Source organism: Rhinatrema bivittatum, chromosome 12 (assembly GCF_901001135.1).
Source record: "Rhinatrema bivittatum chromosome 12, aRhiBiv1.1, whole genome shotgun sequence".
NCBI classification, from domain to species: Eukaryota; Metazoa; Chordata; class Amphibia; order Gymnophiona; family Rhinatrematidae; genus Rhinatrema; species Rhinatrema bivittatum.
This window is the reverse complement of record NC_042626.1, coordinates 55,993,453-56,008,380: the sequence shown is the minus strand read 5'-3', so window position 1 is coordinate 56,008,380 and position 14,928 is coordinate 55,993,453. Positions and strand designations below refer to the sequence as shown.

At 46.4% G+C, this 14,928-nt stretch overlaps 1 protein-coding gene across 5 annotated transcripts in view; it reads left to right on the top strand.

The window, feature by feature from the left end:
- The window catches only part of HDAC5 (histone deacetylase 5), a 178,931-nt gene that overhangs the window by 66,952 nt on the left and 97,051 nt on the right, over window positions 1-14,928 (top strand). For 3 of the 5 annotated variants that reach the window (XM_029572400.1, XM_029572401.1, XM_029572397.1), the window contains 7 exons: window positions 1,203-1,453; window positions 1,832-1,976; window positions 7,935-8,049; window positions 8,688-8,818; window positions 9,164-9,295; window positions 9,510-9,622; window positions 11,174-11,308. In XM_029572400.1, coding sequence (XP_029428260.1) covers window positions 1,203-1,453; window positions 1,832-1,976; window positions 7,935-8,049; window positions 8,688-8,818; window positions 9,164-9,295; window positions 9,510-9,622; window positions 11,174-11,308 — 1,022 coding nt within the window. The remainder of the gene's footprint in view (window positions 1-1,202; window positions 1,454-1,831; window positions 1,977-7,934; window positions 8,050-8,687; window positions 8,819-9,163; window positions 9,296-9,509; window positions 9,623-11,173; window positions 11,309-14,928) is intronic. The other 2 variants (XM_029572399.1, XM_029572398.1) reach the window with 2 other exon arrangements.

The following is a 14,928-nucleotide window of genomic DNA, read 5'->3' as shown; positions in this document are numbered from 1 at the left end:
CTAGTGGCATAACTGAGACGAGGTTTCACTCTTCTGGAGGGTGCCACATGGGTACTGGGCACCATGATGGCATTATCCAGCCTGAATGCCAGGTATTTTATTTTGTTGTGTGAAATTGGATTTTGGAGCAGTTATCCATATAATCCTCTGTCTTCATTTTAAATGTGATAGCAGGCTATTGATGGTGCTTTTTTGTTGTTGTGGTTGTTGTTTTTTGGCTAAATAACTGGTTTCCGGATTTACTTGATTTCCTGTTGTGTCTTCTCTCCCATCATCTTTGTTGACAGCATCTCCTTGTCCATCCAAGTCTTCTCTCTGGTCTTTCTTGCTTTCTCTTCCTCCTCTGATTTTTGTCCATCTGCACCTCTTCCCTGGTTTTCTTTTGGTTTTGTCCTTTCCTCGGCCTGTCTTTGTTTGTTTTTCCTTTCCCTTTACGCTCTTGAAGCAGCTGCTGTTTGATTCGGTCTATATTTAGCACCGTTTTTCAGAGTAATTACAATAAAAGTGTTGAAAAGCAGATTATCTGATGCTGGCGCTGTTCTGCCTGCCCTGCTCAAACACTTGTTTGCTTTGCAAACCCGGTTTCTCTCCTCACAGGGTAAACCGATGGTTTCTTGTTACATCCGTTATGAAGTGAATGCATGGCATTATACAAACGGGCAGTCTCATCAAGGCTTTTGGATGACACGGTTTTCCAAATTTCTGTCCATGATAGCTTCACATTTGAAGTCTCTATGGATCAAAAGCCGCAGAACATTTGTCCAGCTCTTGGCTGAGCTGATATTGTGAATTTGGGGATGGATTCTATTTCAGATGGCCTTTGGCATTGTTCAGATGTGTCCCGAGGATAGTTTCCTGGTGTGAGGTATGCGCTTTTGTAGGTCAAAGTCTGGGGAACTGGCTATTGGTGGCAGGGAACCCCCATCTGCTGTGATACCAATAAGATAGTGAGGGACAAGAGTGACAGAGCCTGCTTGACTTTTCTGGCAAAGAGCAGAGGGTTAAATACATGCCAGGTTAAAATAAGGACCATACACATGTCTGATTTTGTTAAAATTGGAGCATTGCAAACTATAATCTTCATTCTGGTTAAGCAATAAAATGGTGCTAAAAGACAGATCCCTATGGAAGCTGTTTAATGTTAGCATGATACTGGATTTCATGTTAACTTGAAACATCTTTGACTTTTTCTTTCTCCCCAGGAATTGATGTTAAGCCTGTGCTGGTCATGCCAAACTCCAGCAACAACAGTAGCCCTGTGGATCTGCGGTCAGAGCCAAGGTTGGCCTTGTCGAGCGTGGACCCTGTCATACGGGAGCAGCAGCTGCAGCATGAGCTGCAACTCCTGAAACAGCAGCAGCAGCTCCAGAAGCAGCTCCTCTTCGCTGAGTTCCAGAAGCAGCATGAACACCTGACCCGCCAGCATGAGGTGCAGCTCCAAAAACACCTCAAGGTGATCCTCCTCCTCCCCATCATGTCCCTCCTCCTGTCATCTCATTCCAGCCTCCTCCTGCCTTGTGCCAACTCTCTTGCTTCCCTTTGCTGCTCTTTCTCTATGCCTACTTGTTTTTTCCAACTTAGTGCAAACCAGGACTTCCCTAGTGGCGGTGTTCCTGATTCCTTCCTTTCTCCATAGTCCTTTGCTTTCTGTGACAATGAGGTGCAGTACTGTCCCAGGATCCCTACTTCATTGTGCTTTGCAGGGCCTTTTTGCTGCCTCTTAGCATAAATTCACAGCGTCCGAGGGTCTTCAGAAACTGCCCTTTCCCCCATCTGTCATGGTACCTGACCCCCAACCTTGACTGAAGTGACTCTGTCTCTGTGCCAACAGCAACAACAGGAGATCCTGGCAGCCAAGCGACAGCAGGAACTGGAGCAGCAACGCAAACGGGAGCAGCAGCATCAAGAGGAGCTAGAGAAGCAGCGGCTAGAGCAGCAGCTCCTCAGCTTGCGTAACAAGGAGAAGAGCAAAGAGAGTGAGTCTGGGAGGAGCGGAACTGACAAGAAGGTTTTGGGGGGAGACAGCCTAGCTTTTACCACGGTTACTATGGATACAGACTGAGAAAGGGGGAATGTGTTAAGAAGAGAGCTGTCAAAAATGTCTGCACTTCTCTGTATTGGGTTACTGGGAAATGTAGCTTCTTTATTGATGTCTCTGGGTTCGCTGCAGCTCAGATTGGCCCATTTTGGGCTATGCCAGTGCTCCTTGCTGCCATGTGGGAGATCTGGATCCAGTTTCAGAGCCCACTTACGTTCCTAGTACTGACTGGGGCTGGGATTTCTCCAAGGGCAAACATGATGGCAGTCCTCACACGTAGGTGTCATCATCCGATGGAGCCCAGCATGAAACTTTTTTGTCAAATTTTCTAGACCTTTGATTGTTTCTTATTGAGCATGCCCTAGTGTGCTAACATACCACATGTCTATGTGGGGGCCCCTTTCGGTCTTCCTTTTTCTGCAGAGCCTCTGGTCATGGTTTGCCTCACTTCTCCTGCTTTAGGCTTCTTTTTGCGGTTTTTGAAAGGATTATTGGATGTGGGCTCCTACAGTATTGTTTCTGCCTTCCTTTGGCAGATTTCCTTTGGCAGATTTTTCGAGCATTCTTAAGTTTTCATTGTTGTTTTGGTACCGGGATGGTGTGTCATAGATACGTGGAGGGCATTCATTTTTGCTATCATAAAGTTTGATTTTGCTTCCCTTATCTTCAGTCGAACATATCTAGTAGATTCCAGTGATGCCCCTGGTACACCAGGGTTATGTCTATCACTGATCCTTATGAAAGATGTGGCCTGTGCCTGGGGGCATCGCATGATGTCCAGAGGTGTCACAAATGCTTAACCATGATCTCGAAAGGACGTTAGTCCTGAATGGAATTGATGGAGAAGCACTTTGGGCACACAAAGTCTAATACAGGAAGGTATTGGAGGCATTGACATCAAGGGCCCTCAGAGCTGCATCAGTAGAGGAAGTGTCATCATCCATTGGTTCCCTTGGTGCTAAGGGCGGATAGGGAACCCAGGAACAGGCCATCATCTGACTCTTCCTGATCGAAGAAAGTGATGGGTTCTGCCTTTTTGACATTGGCATTGAGGAGTTCCAATACTGGGCATCGAGAGAAGCTGAAGAAGCATTGGCCTCATTCTCCACTGATGCGCAATGGACCTTGGCTAAGGAACGCGCACTGCTGGCGTTCTTGCCCTGGCAAAGCATGGGAAGTCAGACTCTTGAATATCCATGGAGTAAAGCTATGGATTAGAGAAAGCCTCTGAAGAAGAGGAGTCATCAGGTCTTCTCTCTGACCCCTCTTCTCCCCCAGAGAGAAGGAAGTCCCCTCCTGAGGACTTCTCTTTCACAGGTTTTATCTGGAGAATGGCAGAGGCCACTCCCTTTACTTTACAGTTGGAAGATGAAACCAGAATCAAAATTCTGGATGTCCTCCAGCTTGTGAAACATCCTAAGGAGGTCAAGGCAGTCCCAGTCCACAAAATCCTTCAGGATATGCAGATGAGGATGTGGGAGAAACCCCACCCCCATGGCTTCTCTTACAGGAAGGCAGACTCTGTTTATCTTGTCCAGAAGAACCCACATTTGAAGCCAAATAGCTACTGTATCAGTCTGTGGTAGTTGAATCTTCTCTCCAGAAAGCCAAGATGCAGAGGATCCTTCCTCTGTGCCCCTTGGTAAGGGGCACAGAGGACCCTGTACACTCTTGGGAGAAAGGCCTTTCATAGCTTCTTACCAGCTTTTCATGGGCTAGTATATGAGTGACCCACTGAAGCAGATGCAGGAGGTAGCAGAGCAGCTTCCTCAGAAGTAGCCAGATGCCCTCCAGTCACTGGTAGTCACAGGAATGGAGAGTGGAAAACACATGGGCTGCTTGATATGTAATGTTTTTGAGATGGCGAGAGTCTCAGCAGTGGGGATTGGTGCCCGCAGACTCATTTGGCTCTGGACCTCAGACCTAAAACCAGAGGTCCAGGAAAGACTTGTGGATGTGCTATACTCTTGAAAGAATTTCATCATAGATAAGGTGAAAGCTGTAATGGCACAGATCTGTGAACATTGTGCGACATTGCAGCAATTCTTTGCTACTATTCCAGACCTACCCTCCACTTCCAGGAGGTATTTGAGGCTGGGACAGAGGAGGCACATTTTCCAACTGAGAAAGCGCTACCCTCCACCTTTCCAGTCTCAATCAAAACTGGTCACACGTGCCCATCTGAGGCAGCAGCAGGACCGTAAGTCACAACTAGAACTGCAGTCAACTTCAGAGATATGTTTTCACTGGTCCGCCGAGAGCTTAGCCTGCATCTCAGTACCCAAGCCAGAGAACCTTCTGGTCAGAGGCAGGCTGAGGTTTTACATAAACCATTGACCCAGTATACCTTCAGACCAATGGGTCCTTTGCATCATAAGAAGAGGGAAAAATTGAATCTATTGGGCATCCCACCAAATCGGCCCCGGACCCAAAATGTCACTCGCTGTATCAGGAACTGCTTCAAAAGGAGCCCTCCTCCCTCTTAGAGACCAGAGTGGTCAAACCCATTCCATCAGGGGAAAGAAGGTGGGGATTTTAAACCAAGTATTACTTGATTCCCAAGAAAAGAAGTGGATCATCCTAAATCTAAGGACCTTGAACAAAAGAAAAATGTTAAAGATACTTTCCCTGGGCACTTTAATTCCCTTTTTTTAAAAAAGAGGCAGCACACATGCACATAGAGAAGAGTCCCTCATCATAGGAAATATCTGAGATTCATGGTGCGGAAGCAAACCATCACCTCCAGTATCGCATGCTGCCTTTGGCCTAGTATTAGTAACATGTTTCTTTACCGCATGCCTTGCATGGTAGTGGTGCACCTACACATGCTGGGTGTACATATGCATCCCTTCTTGGATGATTGGCTAGTTAAGAGCACATTGCAGACGAGTTCCCCAGAATCAATGAGCAAGATCATCTGGGTATTGGAGTTCTTAATTGCTTCAGATCCCACTTGAGCCCATCATCTCAATTGGAGTTCATTGGAGCTCTGCTAGATATGACTCTGGCAAAAGCCTTCCTTTCCACCTCAGAAGGCTATTGTCTTGATATCTGCAGTGGAAAGGATCCGACTGAATCAGCAGACATCAGCATCGGACATGTTGAGGATATTGGGCTATACGGCATCCAACATACATGTCACTTCCTTGGCATGTATCCATATGAGAAGAGCCCAATGGACCCTCAGATCTCAATGGCTGCAGACCACCAGGATCTACAAGATAGCATACATATCACATCCGCTCAAGGACTTGCTGTCCTGGTGGTGGGAGAATTCCAGTCTGAACAAAAGTATATCCTTCCAAATATCTCCAGTTCAAATTATCCTTACCACGGAATCGTCTAACCTGGGATAGAGAGCTCATGTAGAGGGGCTCTGCACCCAAGGTCTTTGGTCTGCTTAGGCAAAGCTTCATCAGATAAACTTCCTGGAGCTAAAGGCGATCTGTATGCGCTAAATGCTTTTCGAGTTTGGCTAGTCAACAAAATGGTCCCAGTTCAAACGGACAGTCAGGTTGCAAAGTATTACATCAACAAGCAGGGAGGCACAAGATCATACCACCTGTGTCAGGTAGCTCTCCAGCTATGGGACTGGGCCTTCTCTCAAGGGCTAGTTCTTAGGGCAATATATCTGGCAGGTTTGGAGAATATCCTGGTGAACAGATTGAGCCAAATCCTGGAATCTCATGAGTGATCACTGGACCGGGTGGGTAGCAAGACAGATTTTCTGCCAGTGTGGGAACTCGGTATTGGATCTGTTAGCATCTCTTCTGAACAGGAAGGCTCAGCTTTTCTGTTCCATAAAACAAACACAGGGCAAACTAGCCTTGAACGCCTTCACCCTGCAATGGGGCAGAGAGTTTCTGTATGCGTATCCTCGATATTGCTAATGACGAAGACTCTGAAGCTGAGAGAAGACCAGGGAACTAGGATCCTCATAGCCCCCTTTTGGCTGAGACAGATTTGGTTTCCACTTCTCAGAGAGTTGTCAGTCAGGCTGGGAACTCCCCCCAGATCTCATCAGTCAGGATTGAAAAAAGCTGCACCAACCCAACATCTGGTCCCTGGCTCTCGCTGCCCAGATGTTGAGAAGTTGATTTTGCAACCCCTCGATCTGATGATGTGTCTTGAGTTTTGCTAGCTTCAAGAAAGGATTCCATTAGAAAGTCTTATGGATTTAAGTGGAAGAAGTTTATCCTGTGATGTGAGCAGAAGGCCCTATATCCTTTCTCCTGCTCTGCACAAAAACTGCTTGAATACCTTCCTCATCTATCTGGGTCTTGTCTCAAAACTAGCTCAGTAAGCATTCACCTTAGTACAATCGGTGCTTATCACCAGCAGGTAGAAGGTAAACCCATCTCTGTATAGCTGTTGGTTGTCCGATTCACGTGGGATCTGCTTAATTTGAAGCCTCCCATCATGCCCCCCGCTGATGAAAGCTTCATTTGAGTCACTACACTCCTGTAACCTGAAGTACTTGACCTATAAGGTTGTGTTTTTGGTGGCAGTCACTTCAGAATGCAGGGTCGGTGAGCTCCAGATTCTAGTACCTTATCCATATACCAAATTTCATCATGATACAGTGGTTCTGCGCACCCATTTTTGTGTCAAAATTCCATCTTAACCAGTCAATCATGCTTCCAATATTCATTCTCAGGCCACATGCCCACCAAGGTGAACAAACACCTGGACTGTAAAAGAGCCTTGGCCATCTACCTGGAGCAGACTGAAGCCCATAGGAAGTCCACCCAGCTTTTGTTTCTTTTGATAGCAACAAATTAGGGCTAGCTGTTGCCAAACTGATGTTATCTAATTGACTAGCAGATTGCATTTCCTTCTATTATGACCAGGCGGACCTGAATCTGGTGCACTAATTCAAGGCTTACTTTGTCCGAGCTATAACAATATTGGTAGCTCACTTACGATCAGTCTTCATGGATGAGATCCGCAAAGCCGCGCCATGGAGTTCTCGCCACACATTCACATCTGCTACTATTTTGGATAGCCATGGCTGACGTGACACGTTTGGCCAGTGTGTCCTGCCGGATTCGTTTGAGGTGTTGAACCCAACTGCTTTCCCTCCCAGGACCCTTTTTTTTTTGTTTCAGGCTGCCCCTCATAGGAGAAGTATAAAAAGATAAAAAGGCTTGTTGCCAACAAACATTCTGTTGGTGTCTGTTGGCACTACTTGTTGTTGCCACTTTTTTTCATTTGGGGCAGTCTGTAGCTAGGGATTCTCCATGTGTGAGGACTGTCATCCTACTGTCCTCATGAAATCTGCCCATCTCCCTTTGAAGTTGGCTTCAGTTTTATTTGCTAAGGTACAAGACTGTAGGGGCCCCCACGCGGATGCATGGTATCTTAGCATACATGGGCATTCTCAGTAAGGCACAGTCAATAGTTATAGAAACTTTGATGTAAAAGTTCCGTGCCAGGCTCCATAGGATGATGTCACCTATGTATGAGAGCTAACATCCTGCTGTTCTCTGAGAACACCTGTTACAGGTAAACAACTCTATCAAAAGAAACATTCATAGCCCCTGAAGTTATTTTTTTTTTTCTTTGGGAGCAGGAATGGGGGAGAGGGGCATAGTGGTAGGGCATCTCCACCATGCATCAACAGTGATACCCACTGATGAGATTAGGACATACACACATTCCAGGTTGCAGAGGGAGCTGCGGCCCTTGGAGAGATAGGAGATGGGGGTGTTTAAACAGAGGAAACATCCCCCCCTTCCTCGATTGAGCTGGACTCCCAAAGATGCAGGAGGAAACTGCCAGTTCAAAATGTCCCGATTATTAAGAAGACTATGCCCTTTTCTGATGTTTCACCTTCTATATCATCTCTGAAAAGGTTTTTTCTTCTCTGGTGTGTGTGTTTGTATGTTACATACAGGTGCAATTGCCAGTACCGAGGTGAAATTAAAGCTCCAGGAGTTCCTGCTGAGTAAGTCCAAGGAGCCAATGGGGAGCAGCCTAAACCATTCCCTCCCACAGCACTCCAAATGCTGGTATGTCTGATCCACCCAGCACCTTAATATTCTGTTGCATGATTCCTTCTGCCCCCCACCCGGCACCCCATATTCTGTCTTATCTGATTCCACACCTCCTCACAAATGCTGGTACCATTTTCTATGTGTGTGTTAAACAGGGGGAAGGTTCTTTTATGCCAGTACTGTGTTACCGCTTGCCCTTGGGAGATCTGGCTTTGCTTATAGTTGGTAGAGGTCTTATATCTTGTAGATGGATGAGATTTGGCTGCTCCCCATCCCCAAACACGGAGAGAAATCTTCTTATCTGGATTATAGTCTGAAACAGGCAAAGGCTTGAACTCTGTGCATTGCATCTGCTTCCTCCTTCCTTTCTTACCTCTCTGAGGAAGGGTGTGGCATTCTCATCGACCCGACCCTGTGAGCCTTTGCTTTTTGCCTCTGTGAGCAGCAGGTGACATTCCTGGTTCCAGAGCAGTCTGAATTTTCCCAGCCCCTATAAGGCTCAGGAATCCTGCAGCATGCCACTCTTCCTGCTTTACATTTTGGGCTGCCAAAATGTTCAGGCCTTTCCCAACCAACCATCTGGTACTTTTTTTTTTTTTTTTTTAATGGATGATGCTAACTGCATCTCTCTCTCTTTCTGTTTCTCTCTCCAGGGGAGCCCACCATACCTCATTGGACCAGAGTTCCCCTCCTCAAACAGGATCCCCTGGGACACCGCCATCCTACAAACTGCCCTTGCTCGGCACCTATGACAATAGAGATGACTTCCCACTACGGAAAACAGGTTAGAGGGTTGTGAGAAGAAGCAGGAAAGGAAAACTCTAGCTTTGTAAGTGAAGAGAGCCTCTCTCTTCATTTCTTCTTTCCCTTGACAGTGTGGGAATAGTGGAAGTTAGCTTGGACCTTCCAGTTTATACCCTACCCACCCCTAAGTGTTATGTACCTTGCTGCTCTTCATGTCTTAGAGAATACGGAGCCTTGGCTTATCTCACGTGCTGGCCAAAAAAGAATTGACTGTGGGGGAGGGAGGAGAGGGGAGAGGAATTAAAGGGAGCAGTGCTTGGAAAACACAAGAAAGGGACGTCACAGGGCACTAATTGGTAGCTTCTTTTCTATTTCTTTCTCATAGCTTCTGAACCCAATTTAAAAGTCCGTTCGCGATTAAAACAGAAAGTGGCAGAACGAAGAAGCAGCCCTCTTCTGCGAAGGAAGGATGGGACAATAATCAGTACCTTCAAAAAGAGAGCTATCGAAATCTCAGGTGAGCGAAGGTAGGGGAAGGTTCGCAGGAAGAGCGGTAATGGCCAATAAAATCCTTAGTAACCGGGTTCAGCATGCCCTGAACACGATGGCTCTGCTGGGATAGAGAGCTGTCCATTCGTTCTTTGTTCCCTGGGGAATGGGGGTGGGGGTCCATTACTGTGAAGAACTCAGAGGCCTTTATCGTGTCTTATTTCTTTTTCCCCTCCCCATAGTGTCTTCTGTGTGCAACAGTGCCCCTGGATCTGGTCCCAGCTCCCCAAACAGCTCCAACAGCACGATTGCAGAGAATGGCTTCACAGGTTCAGCGCCCAACATCCACAGCGAGGTACAATGCATGCTGTGGCAGCCCCAGGGCCTGCCTCATCCAGCTTCTCCTGCACACTGGTGACCTTTCCTCCCGTGCCGAGCGCTTTCTCAGATTGAACTTGTAATACATTGCATCTTGAGTCTTTTCATCCCTTTGGTTTTAGTAAGAAGCTGTGGTGTGGTGGTGGTGGGGGGGGGGGGGGTAGCCTGCCCACAAGTAACAGAATGGACTGGAGCTTATTTACAAGGAGATTTGAGCCCATAGTGTGTAGTCATAGATTCAGTCATGTCTGAACGACGGTATATAAGAATCTATTAAATAAAATAAAAATAATCAGAGCTGCTGGCCATCTGCACAGCTTATCTGTGGCACAGAGAGGCCCTGCTCACTGCAGATAGTTTTGAGCCTGAACTGGAGCACCCATAAAGCAAGAGCCAGGCAGGAGAAGCATAGTGAGCTGATTCTGAAAGAGAAATAGAAGCTCGTTTTAGTGCCATAGATCCAAGCTGTCCCTTCTCAGGGTGTGTGCATGCACAGGCGCTTGGGGTTACCATGTTTGGCTCTTTGCCCATATAGCCAATTCCTCAGGCAGGATTTCACCTTGAATTTTCTGCAGCATTTGAAAAATGAAGTGAGCTTGGAGAAATACGAACTGGGTTTGCCCTTGCCTGCTTTCTCACATTTTAGCTGCAGTCTTCTGTTTCTGCAATGGAGACTCAGGTCAGACTCTTGGCAGGCCTTCAGGGGGGGGGAGGGATGGTAGCAGCCGAGCTGGGTTGCAGAGGTATTCCCTTCATGATCCTTACATAGCTTGCATGCTTAGGCACCCAAACGCGTACATTTTCACACGCATCAATGTGTACTGTGTCAGACCGCCGTGTGCATGTTAAGAGTTTGACACACGCCTGTAACATCTCACACTGGGTACAACACACAAGGGTCTTATCTCGCTTTCTTGGCAGTTATACCCATGCACTATCAAACAGTTAAACAGCTGATATAGGAGGTTGGAGCATCCCCTCTCCAAACATGGCACTGATGGAGCAAGGAGCTGCTTTGCCTGTAATATTTCATGTTCAGGGTTGTGCTATATAAAGCATAGAGAGATACCAGCTATGTAATAACTGTGTCTGTTTCTCTCTCTGGCTCTCAACACAAGGGGCATTTATTTATTTAAGGCTGTTTATCCCACCACAATAGCTGTGTTTACTTTCTGTCACAATGTTAGCCTTGGGAGATTATTCCCAGAATGAAAACCACAAAAACACCTGCCCTACCATGGGTTTCTTCCTTCTTTCATGTCTCCTTTGGTTTGGGGTTGGAGAGGGGGATGATGTAGCCAGTGGTAGAAGAGGGAGGGTGCCCCCTGCTGAGCTGCGTTTCCAGCCTGCTTACTATTTAGGGAGTGGAAGGGATTAGCAGTGAATCAGAGTCTGACATTCCCAGGTTCACTTCTGACCCTCAGCACATAGGGGCAGTGGTGGCGAGTATGCTCACATCATGGAAAATTATTTAGATGATGTCAAAGTTCTAGGTATGGCAAGTTTCATATTCTTCCTTTTTTTTTAGCAGATGCATCCCCAGCACAGATCATTAAACTTGGATGGGTCGGCCAGCCAGCTCAGCCTGTATACATCCCCTTCGCTGCCCAACATCTCTCTGGGTCTGCAGGCTACTGTCACGGTGACAAATTCACACCTCAATGTGAGTACGGCAAGATGCGCAAACAAGCCCTCTCCTCCCCTGACCCTCACCTAATGCAAAGGAGGCCTCATACAGAACGTGGCGAGTTTGCTTAGAGGGGGACTCGGGGGCCCAAAGCTGAGCTGGTTGGGGAAATAAGCATCTGAAAGTTGTAGTGGTGCTCTGCTGAATTTCACCAGCCATGTTCCAAGTTGTGTTTGGCTAATCCTCCCCTGCCTTGCTAATATGTAATTTGTAAATATGTTGTTCGACAATATACCAAGTTACTCAAGTTCTTCAATTAGTAAAATTCGTAACCAGTTTAGCCCACTTTGTAATCTTCCCACCCATAGATATGTTCATTTTCTCTACATTGTTCCATTGTAAAGCACTTTCGCTGTGGTTATGTTATTATGTAAACGGATATGATGTCTCCAACGAATGTCGGCCTAGAAAAACTGTAAATAAATAAATAAATAAATACTGGTTAATTTGGCTTTGCATCCGTGTTGGATAGTGCATTAGATTTTAGAATTTCCACAATGAGCAGTGCTGAAGTGCATTTGATCTGTGATTCAGATCAGTTTTCACCTTTTGATTAACCAAAAAAAAATAGTCCTGGTTTGTGTCTCATGAGAAACAGGGTGAGGATTACTGATAGGATTCTTTGCTTCTGCTGCTACCTCTCTCCATACATGCAGACCAAGGTGTAAGGGAGTGCTATATTTGCCGTCTCACTCATCCCACGCTGCCGGAGCCAAAACGCCACCATGGCACGTGGCCTGAGAGATGCCATCGATCACCAGCTCCCTCTCTATGTGTGAACTAGCTCTTAAAGGCCCTGTGGTGGGAAAAACACTCGCTGGTGCCGCCTGATGATAGCACATGACTAGGTATTTGAACCCTGGCCGTGCAACACTACAGTGCCTCAGCAATGAGCCGACTCTCATAGAGTGGAAGTTGCTACTTCCTCCACACCCAGCCTTGCCTTTTGTCTTCAGCCTTGTCCAGCCTTGTCTTTATATTCCCGCCTTGTCACCTCTCTTCTCCCAGCCTACCTGCCCTCAGACTGATTCTCAGAACTGACCTTTGCCTGTGACCTGACTACTCTTGCTTGCCGCCTACCTCGACCTCAGCTTGACCACCGACCATTCTTGCTTGCTGCCTGCCTCGACCACAGCTTGATATTGGAGCCATTCTTCAGCATACACTTTAGAGACTGCCATCTAAGGCCTGCCAGCTCCCAGAACCCAAAGTCTCAACCAGAGGAGAAAGGGGTTGGTAAAGGCGAAGCTCCAGCTCAGTCTCTGCATCGTCTGTCGGTGAGGACCTACAGGGCCTTCCCTGTAGGTTGCATCAACCTCACCCCAACACAAGGGTCCACAGTGCTAACAGGGATTATTTCTTCTTTGGAGACAACAGGAGCAAGAATACAATAAAAGGCTCCCCATGGCATTGGTTTCCAGATCTGTCACAAATCAGGGAAGAAGTGAGGCGCTGAGAAGAGCACCAAAATGATGGAAAGGACCCTCTCTGAGGCCATCTTGGTCTGTGCCGAAGAGAAGATCAGTGCCATTGGCACAGATATGCATTGGTGTGGTGCTTTCATTGTCACTGAGATGGAAGATACCCTCTTCAACACAGATGCAATCGTCCTTCATGGTGTGAAAGACTCTCATGGCACTACACCACGTTATTTTCCCAGACCCCAATGCCAACCAGGGTACAGTTGGTTCAAGAAATTCTAAATAAATAAATAAATGCCTCTGACCTTGACACACAAAAGAGCATCCAAACCTGCCATCACTGGCCCCTTAAGGCGTGGATGTTGAATGCACAGTAGTCTTCTAACTTCTTTCTAAGATGGTGGAGGAAGTGTTGATTTCAGCCAGAAAATGTTCAACCTGAAAATCCTGCCATTTCATGGAAAACTTATTTATTTATTTTATTTTTAAATATTTATATACTGCCTCTCCATCGAAAAGAGATTGGGGTGGTTTACAATAAAAAAAATAAAAATTCATATACATTTATAGAATTAAAACATCTAGATATTCTTGACATGATATGGCACCAGCCAGCTGGATCCCCTTCCTGTGACCTGAGGAATTTGCTTCAATACTTGTTCTTACTCTCATCCTGCGGTTTTTAGCACCTCATCAGTCAGTGTTCTCGGCGCCATTGGGGCATATCATCAGCAAGTGACAGGGGCTTCAATCTCGCTCCACCCTGTTGGTATCAAAGTTCATGAAGCCTTCCTTCACACTTGTCGAGTTGGCGAACTTCCTCACCTGGAAAGTGTTGTTTTTTTTGTGGCCATCACTTTGATATGAAGAGTAAGTGAGCTACAAGCTCTGGCTTCATATTCACCATACCTGCAATTTTTCCACAATACAGTTCTGCAAACTTTCCCCTGGTTACTTGCAAAAGTGATGTCTGCATTCCACATTAAACCAGGCTTTTGTATTACCTGCATTCTTTCCAAGATTGCATGCTCACAAAGGAGAATGGACTATTCATTCCTTGGACTGCAAGAAAACCCGGGCGTTATAACGCCCGTCAAGCTTGTCAACTGTTCATGTCCTATGATCCCAATAGATTGAGAAGGGCAGTTGCAAAACTAACTTTATCTAATTGGCTAGTGGACTGTATTTCACACTTTTATGCGCTAGCTGGCCTACAAATCACAGACTTCTGTCACTCACTTGAGGGCCACTTCCACTGAAGACATTTGCAAAGCTGCTACTTTGATGTTTGTGTACACCTTCATGGCCCACTACTGCCTGGACAGCATGTCATGGAGAGACAGTAACTTGGGGGCTTGTTTATCCATAATCCACTCTTCAGTTGATGGCGCTGGTTGTCTTAAGTAATTGCTTTGCTGTGCAACCCTTAGTTTGGGACTTCTCATGCCTTATGGCTAATTCATGCCTGCTTGTCGACAGAGAAAGCAAGTTTTCTTACCTGTAAGTAGGGTTCTTTGTAGATAGTAGGATGAATTAGCCATACTTTCCAGCCCAGCTCCCTGGTGTTGACTGCCTTGCTAAAGCTTTAAGCTCTGGATGAGACTACAGGATCCACAAGGCATGCTGAGTAAAATCTTTACTGAGCATGGCCACACAACTGCTGGGACCTCCCAGCACCCCTTGGCATCACTCACAGCTTTGAAGCCCCCTTAGGAGAGTGGAGGGAGCTTCCCATGATTTCAGGAACACAACCCATTGGGCAGAAAAAAGAATCTTTTCTTCATAGCTTAATGGTCTCCTTTACTTTTTTTTTTAACAAGAACTACCCTACAGCAGATCTATTTGTTTGGTATTAGGGCATTTCTTTCTCCCTTGGCGTCATATGCTTAAAAGAACACATCTTCTGAGTGCTGGGCCTTCCCTGTACGTACCCGGATCAGTCCAGACTCCTGGGCTTATTCATCTGTGCCAGCAGATGGAGACAGAGAAAGTAAAACTGACACTGTTTTATGTACACTGATGCCACCTGCAGTTCCTCAGTATTTCTCCGTCTCCAACAGATGGTGGCTGATGCACAAACCTGCAGTTTGGTCCAGTATATTTTTTCTTTTTTTGTTCTGAGCCTTCCTCCCAGGGGTTGGAGTTCCTCGTGAGGGATCCCTACCCTATTTGGTT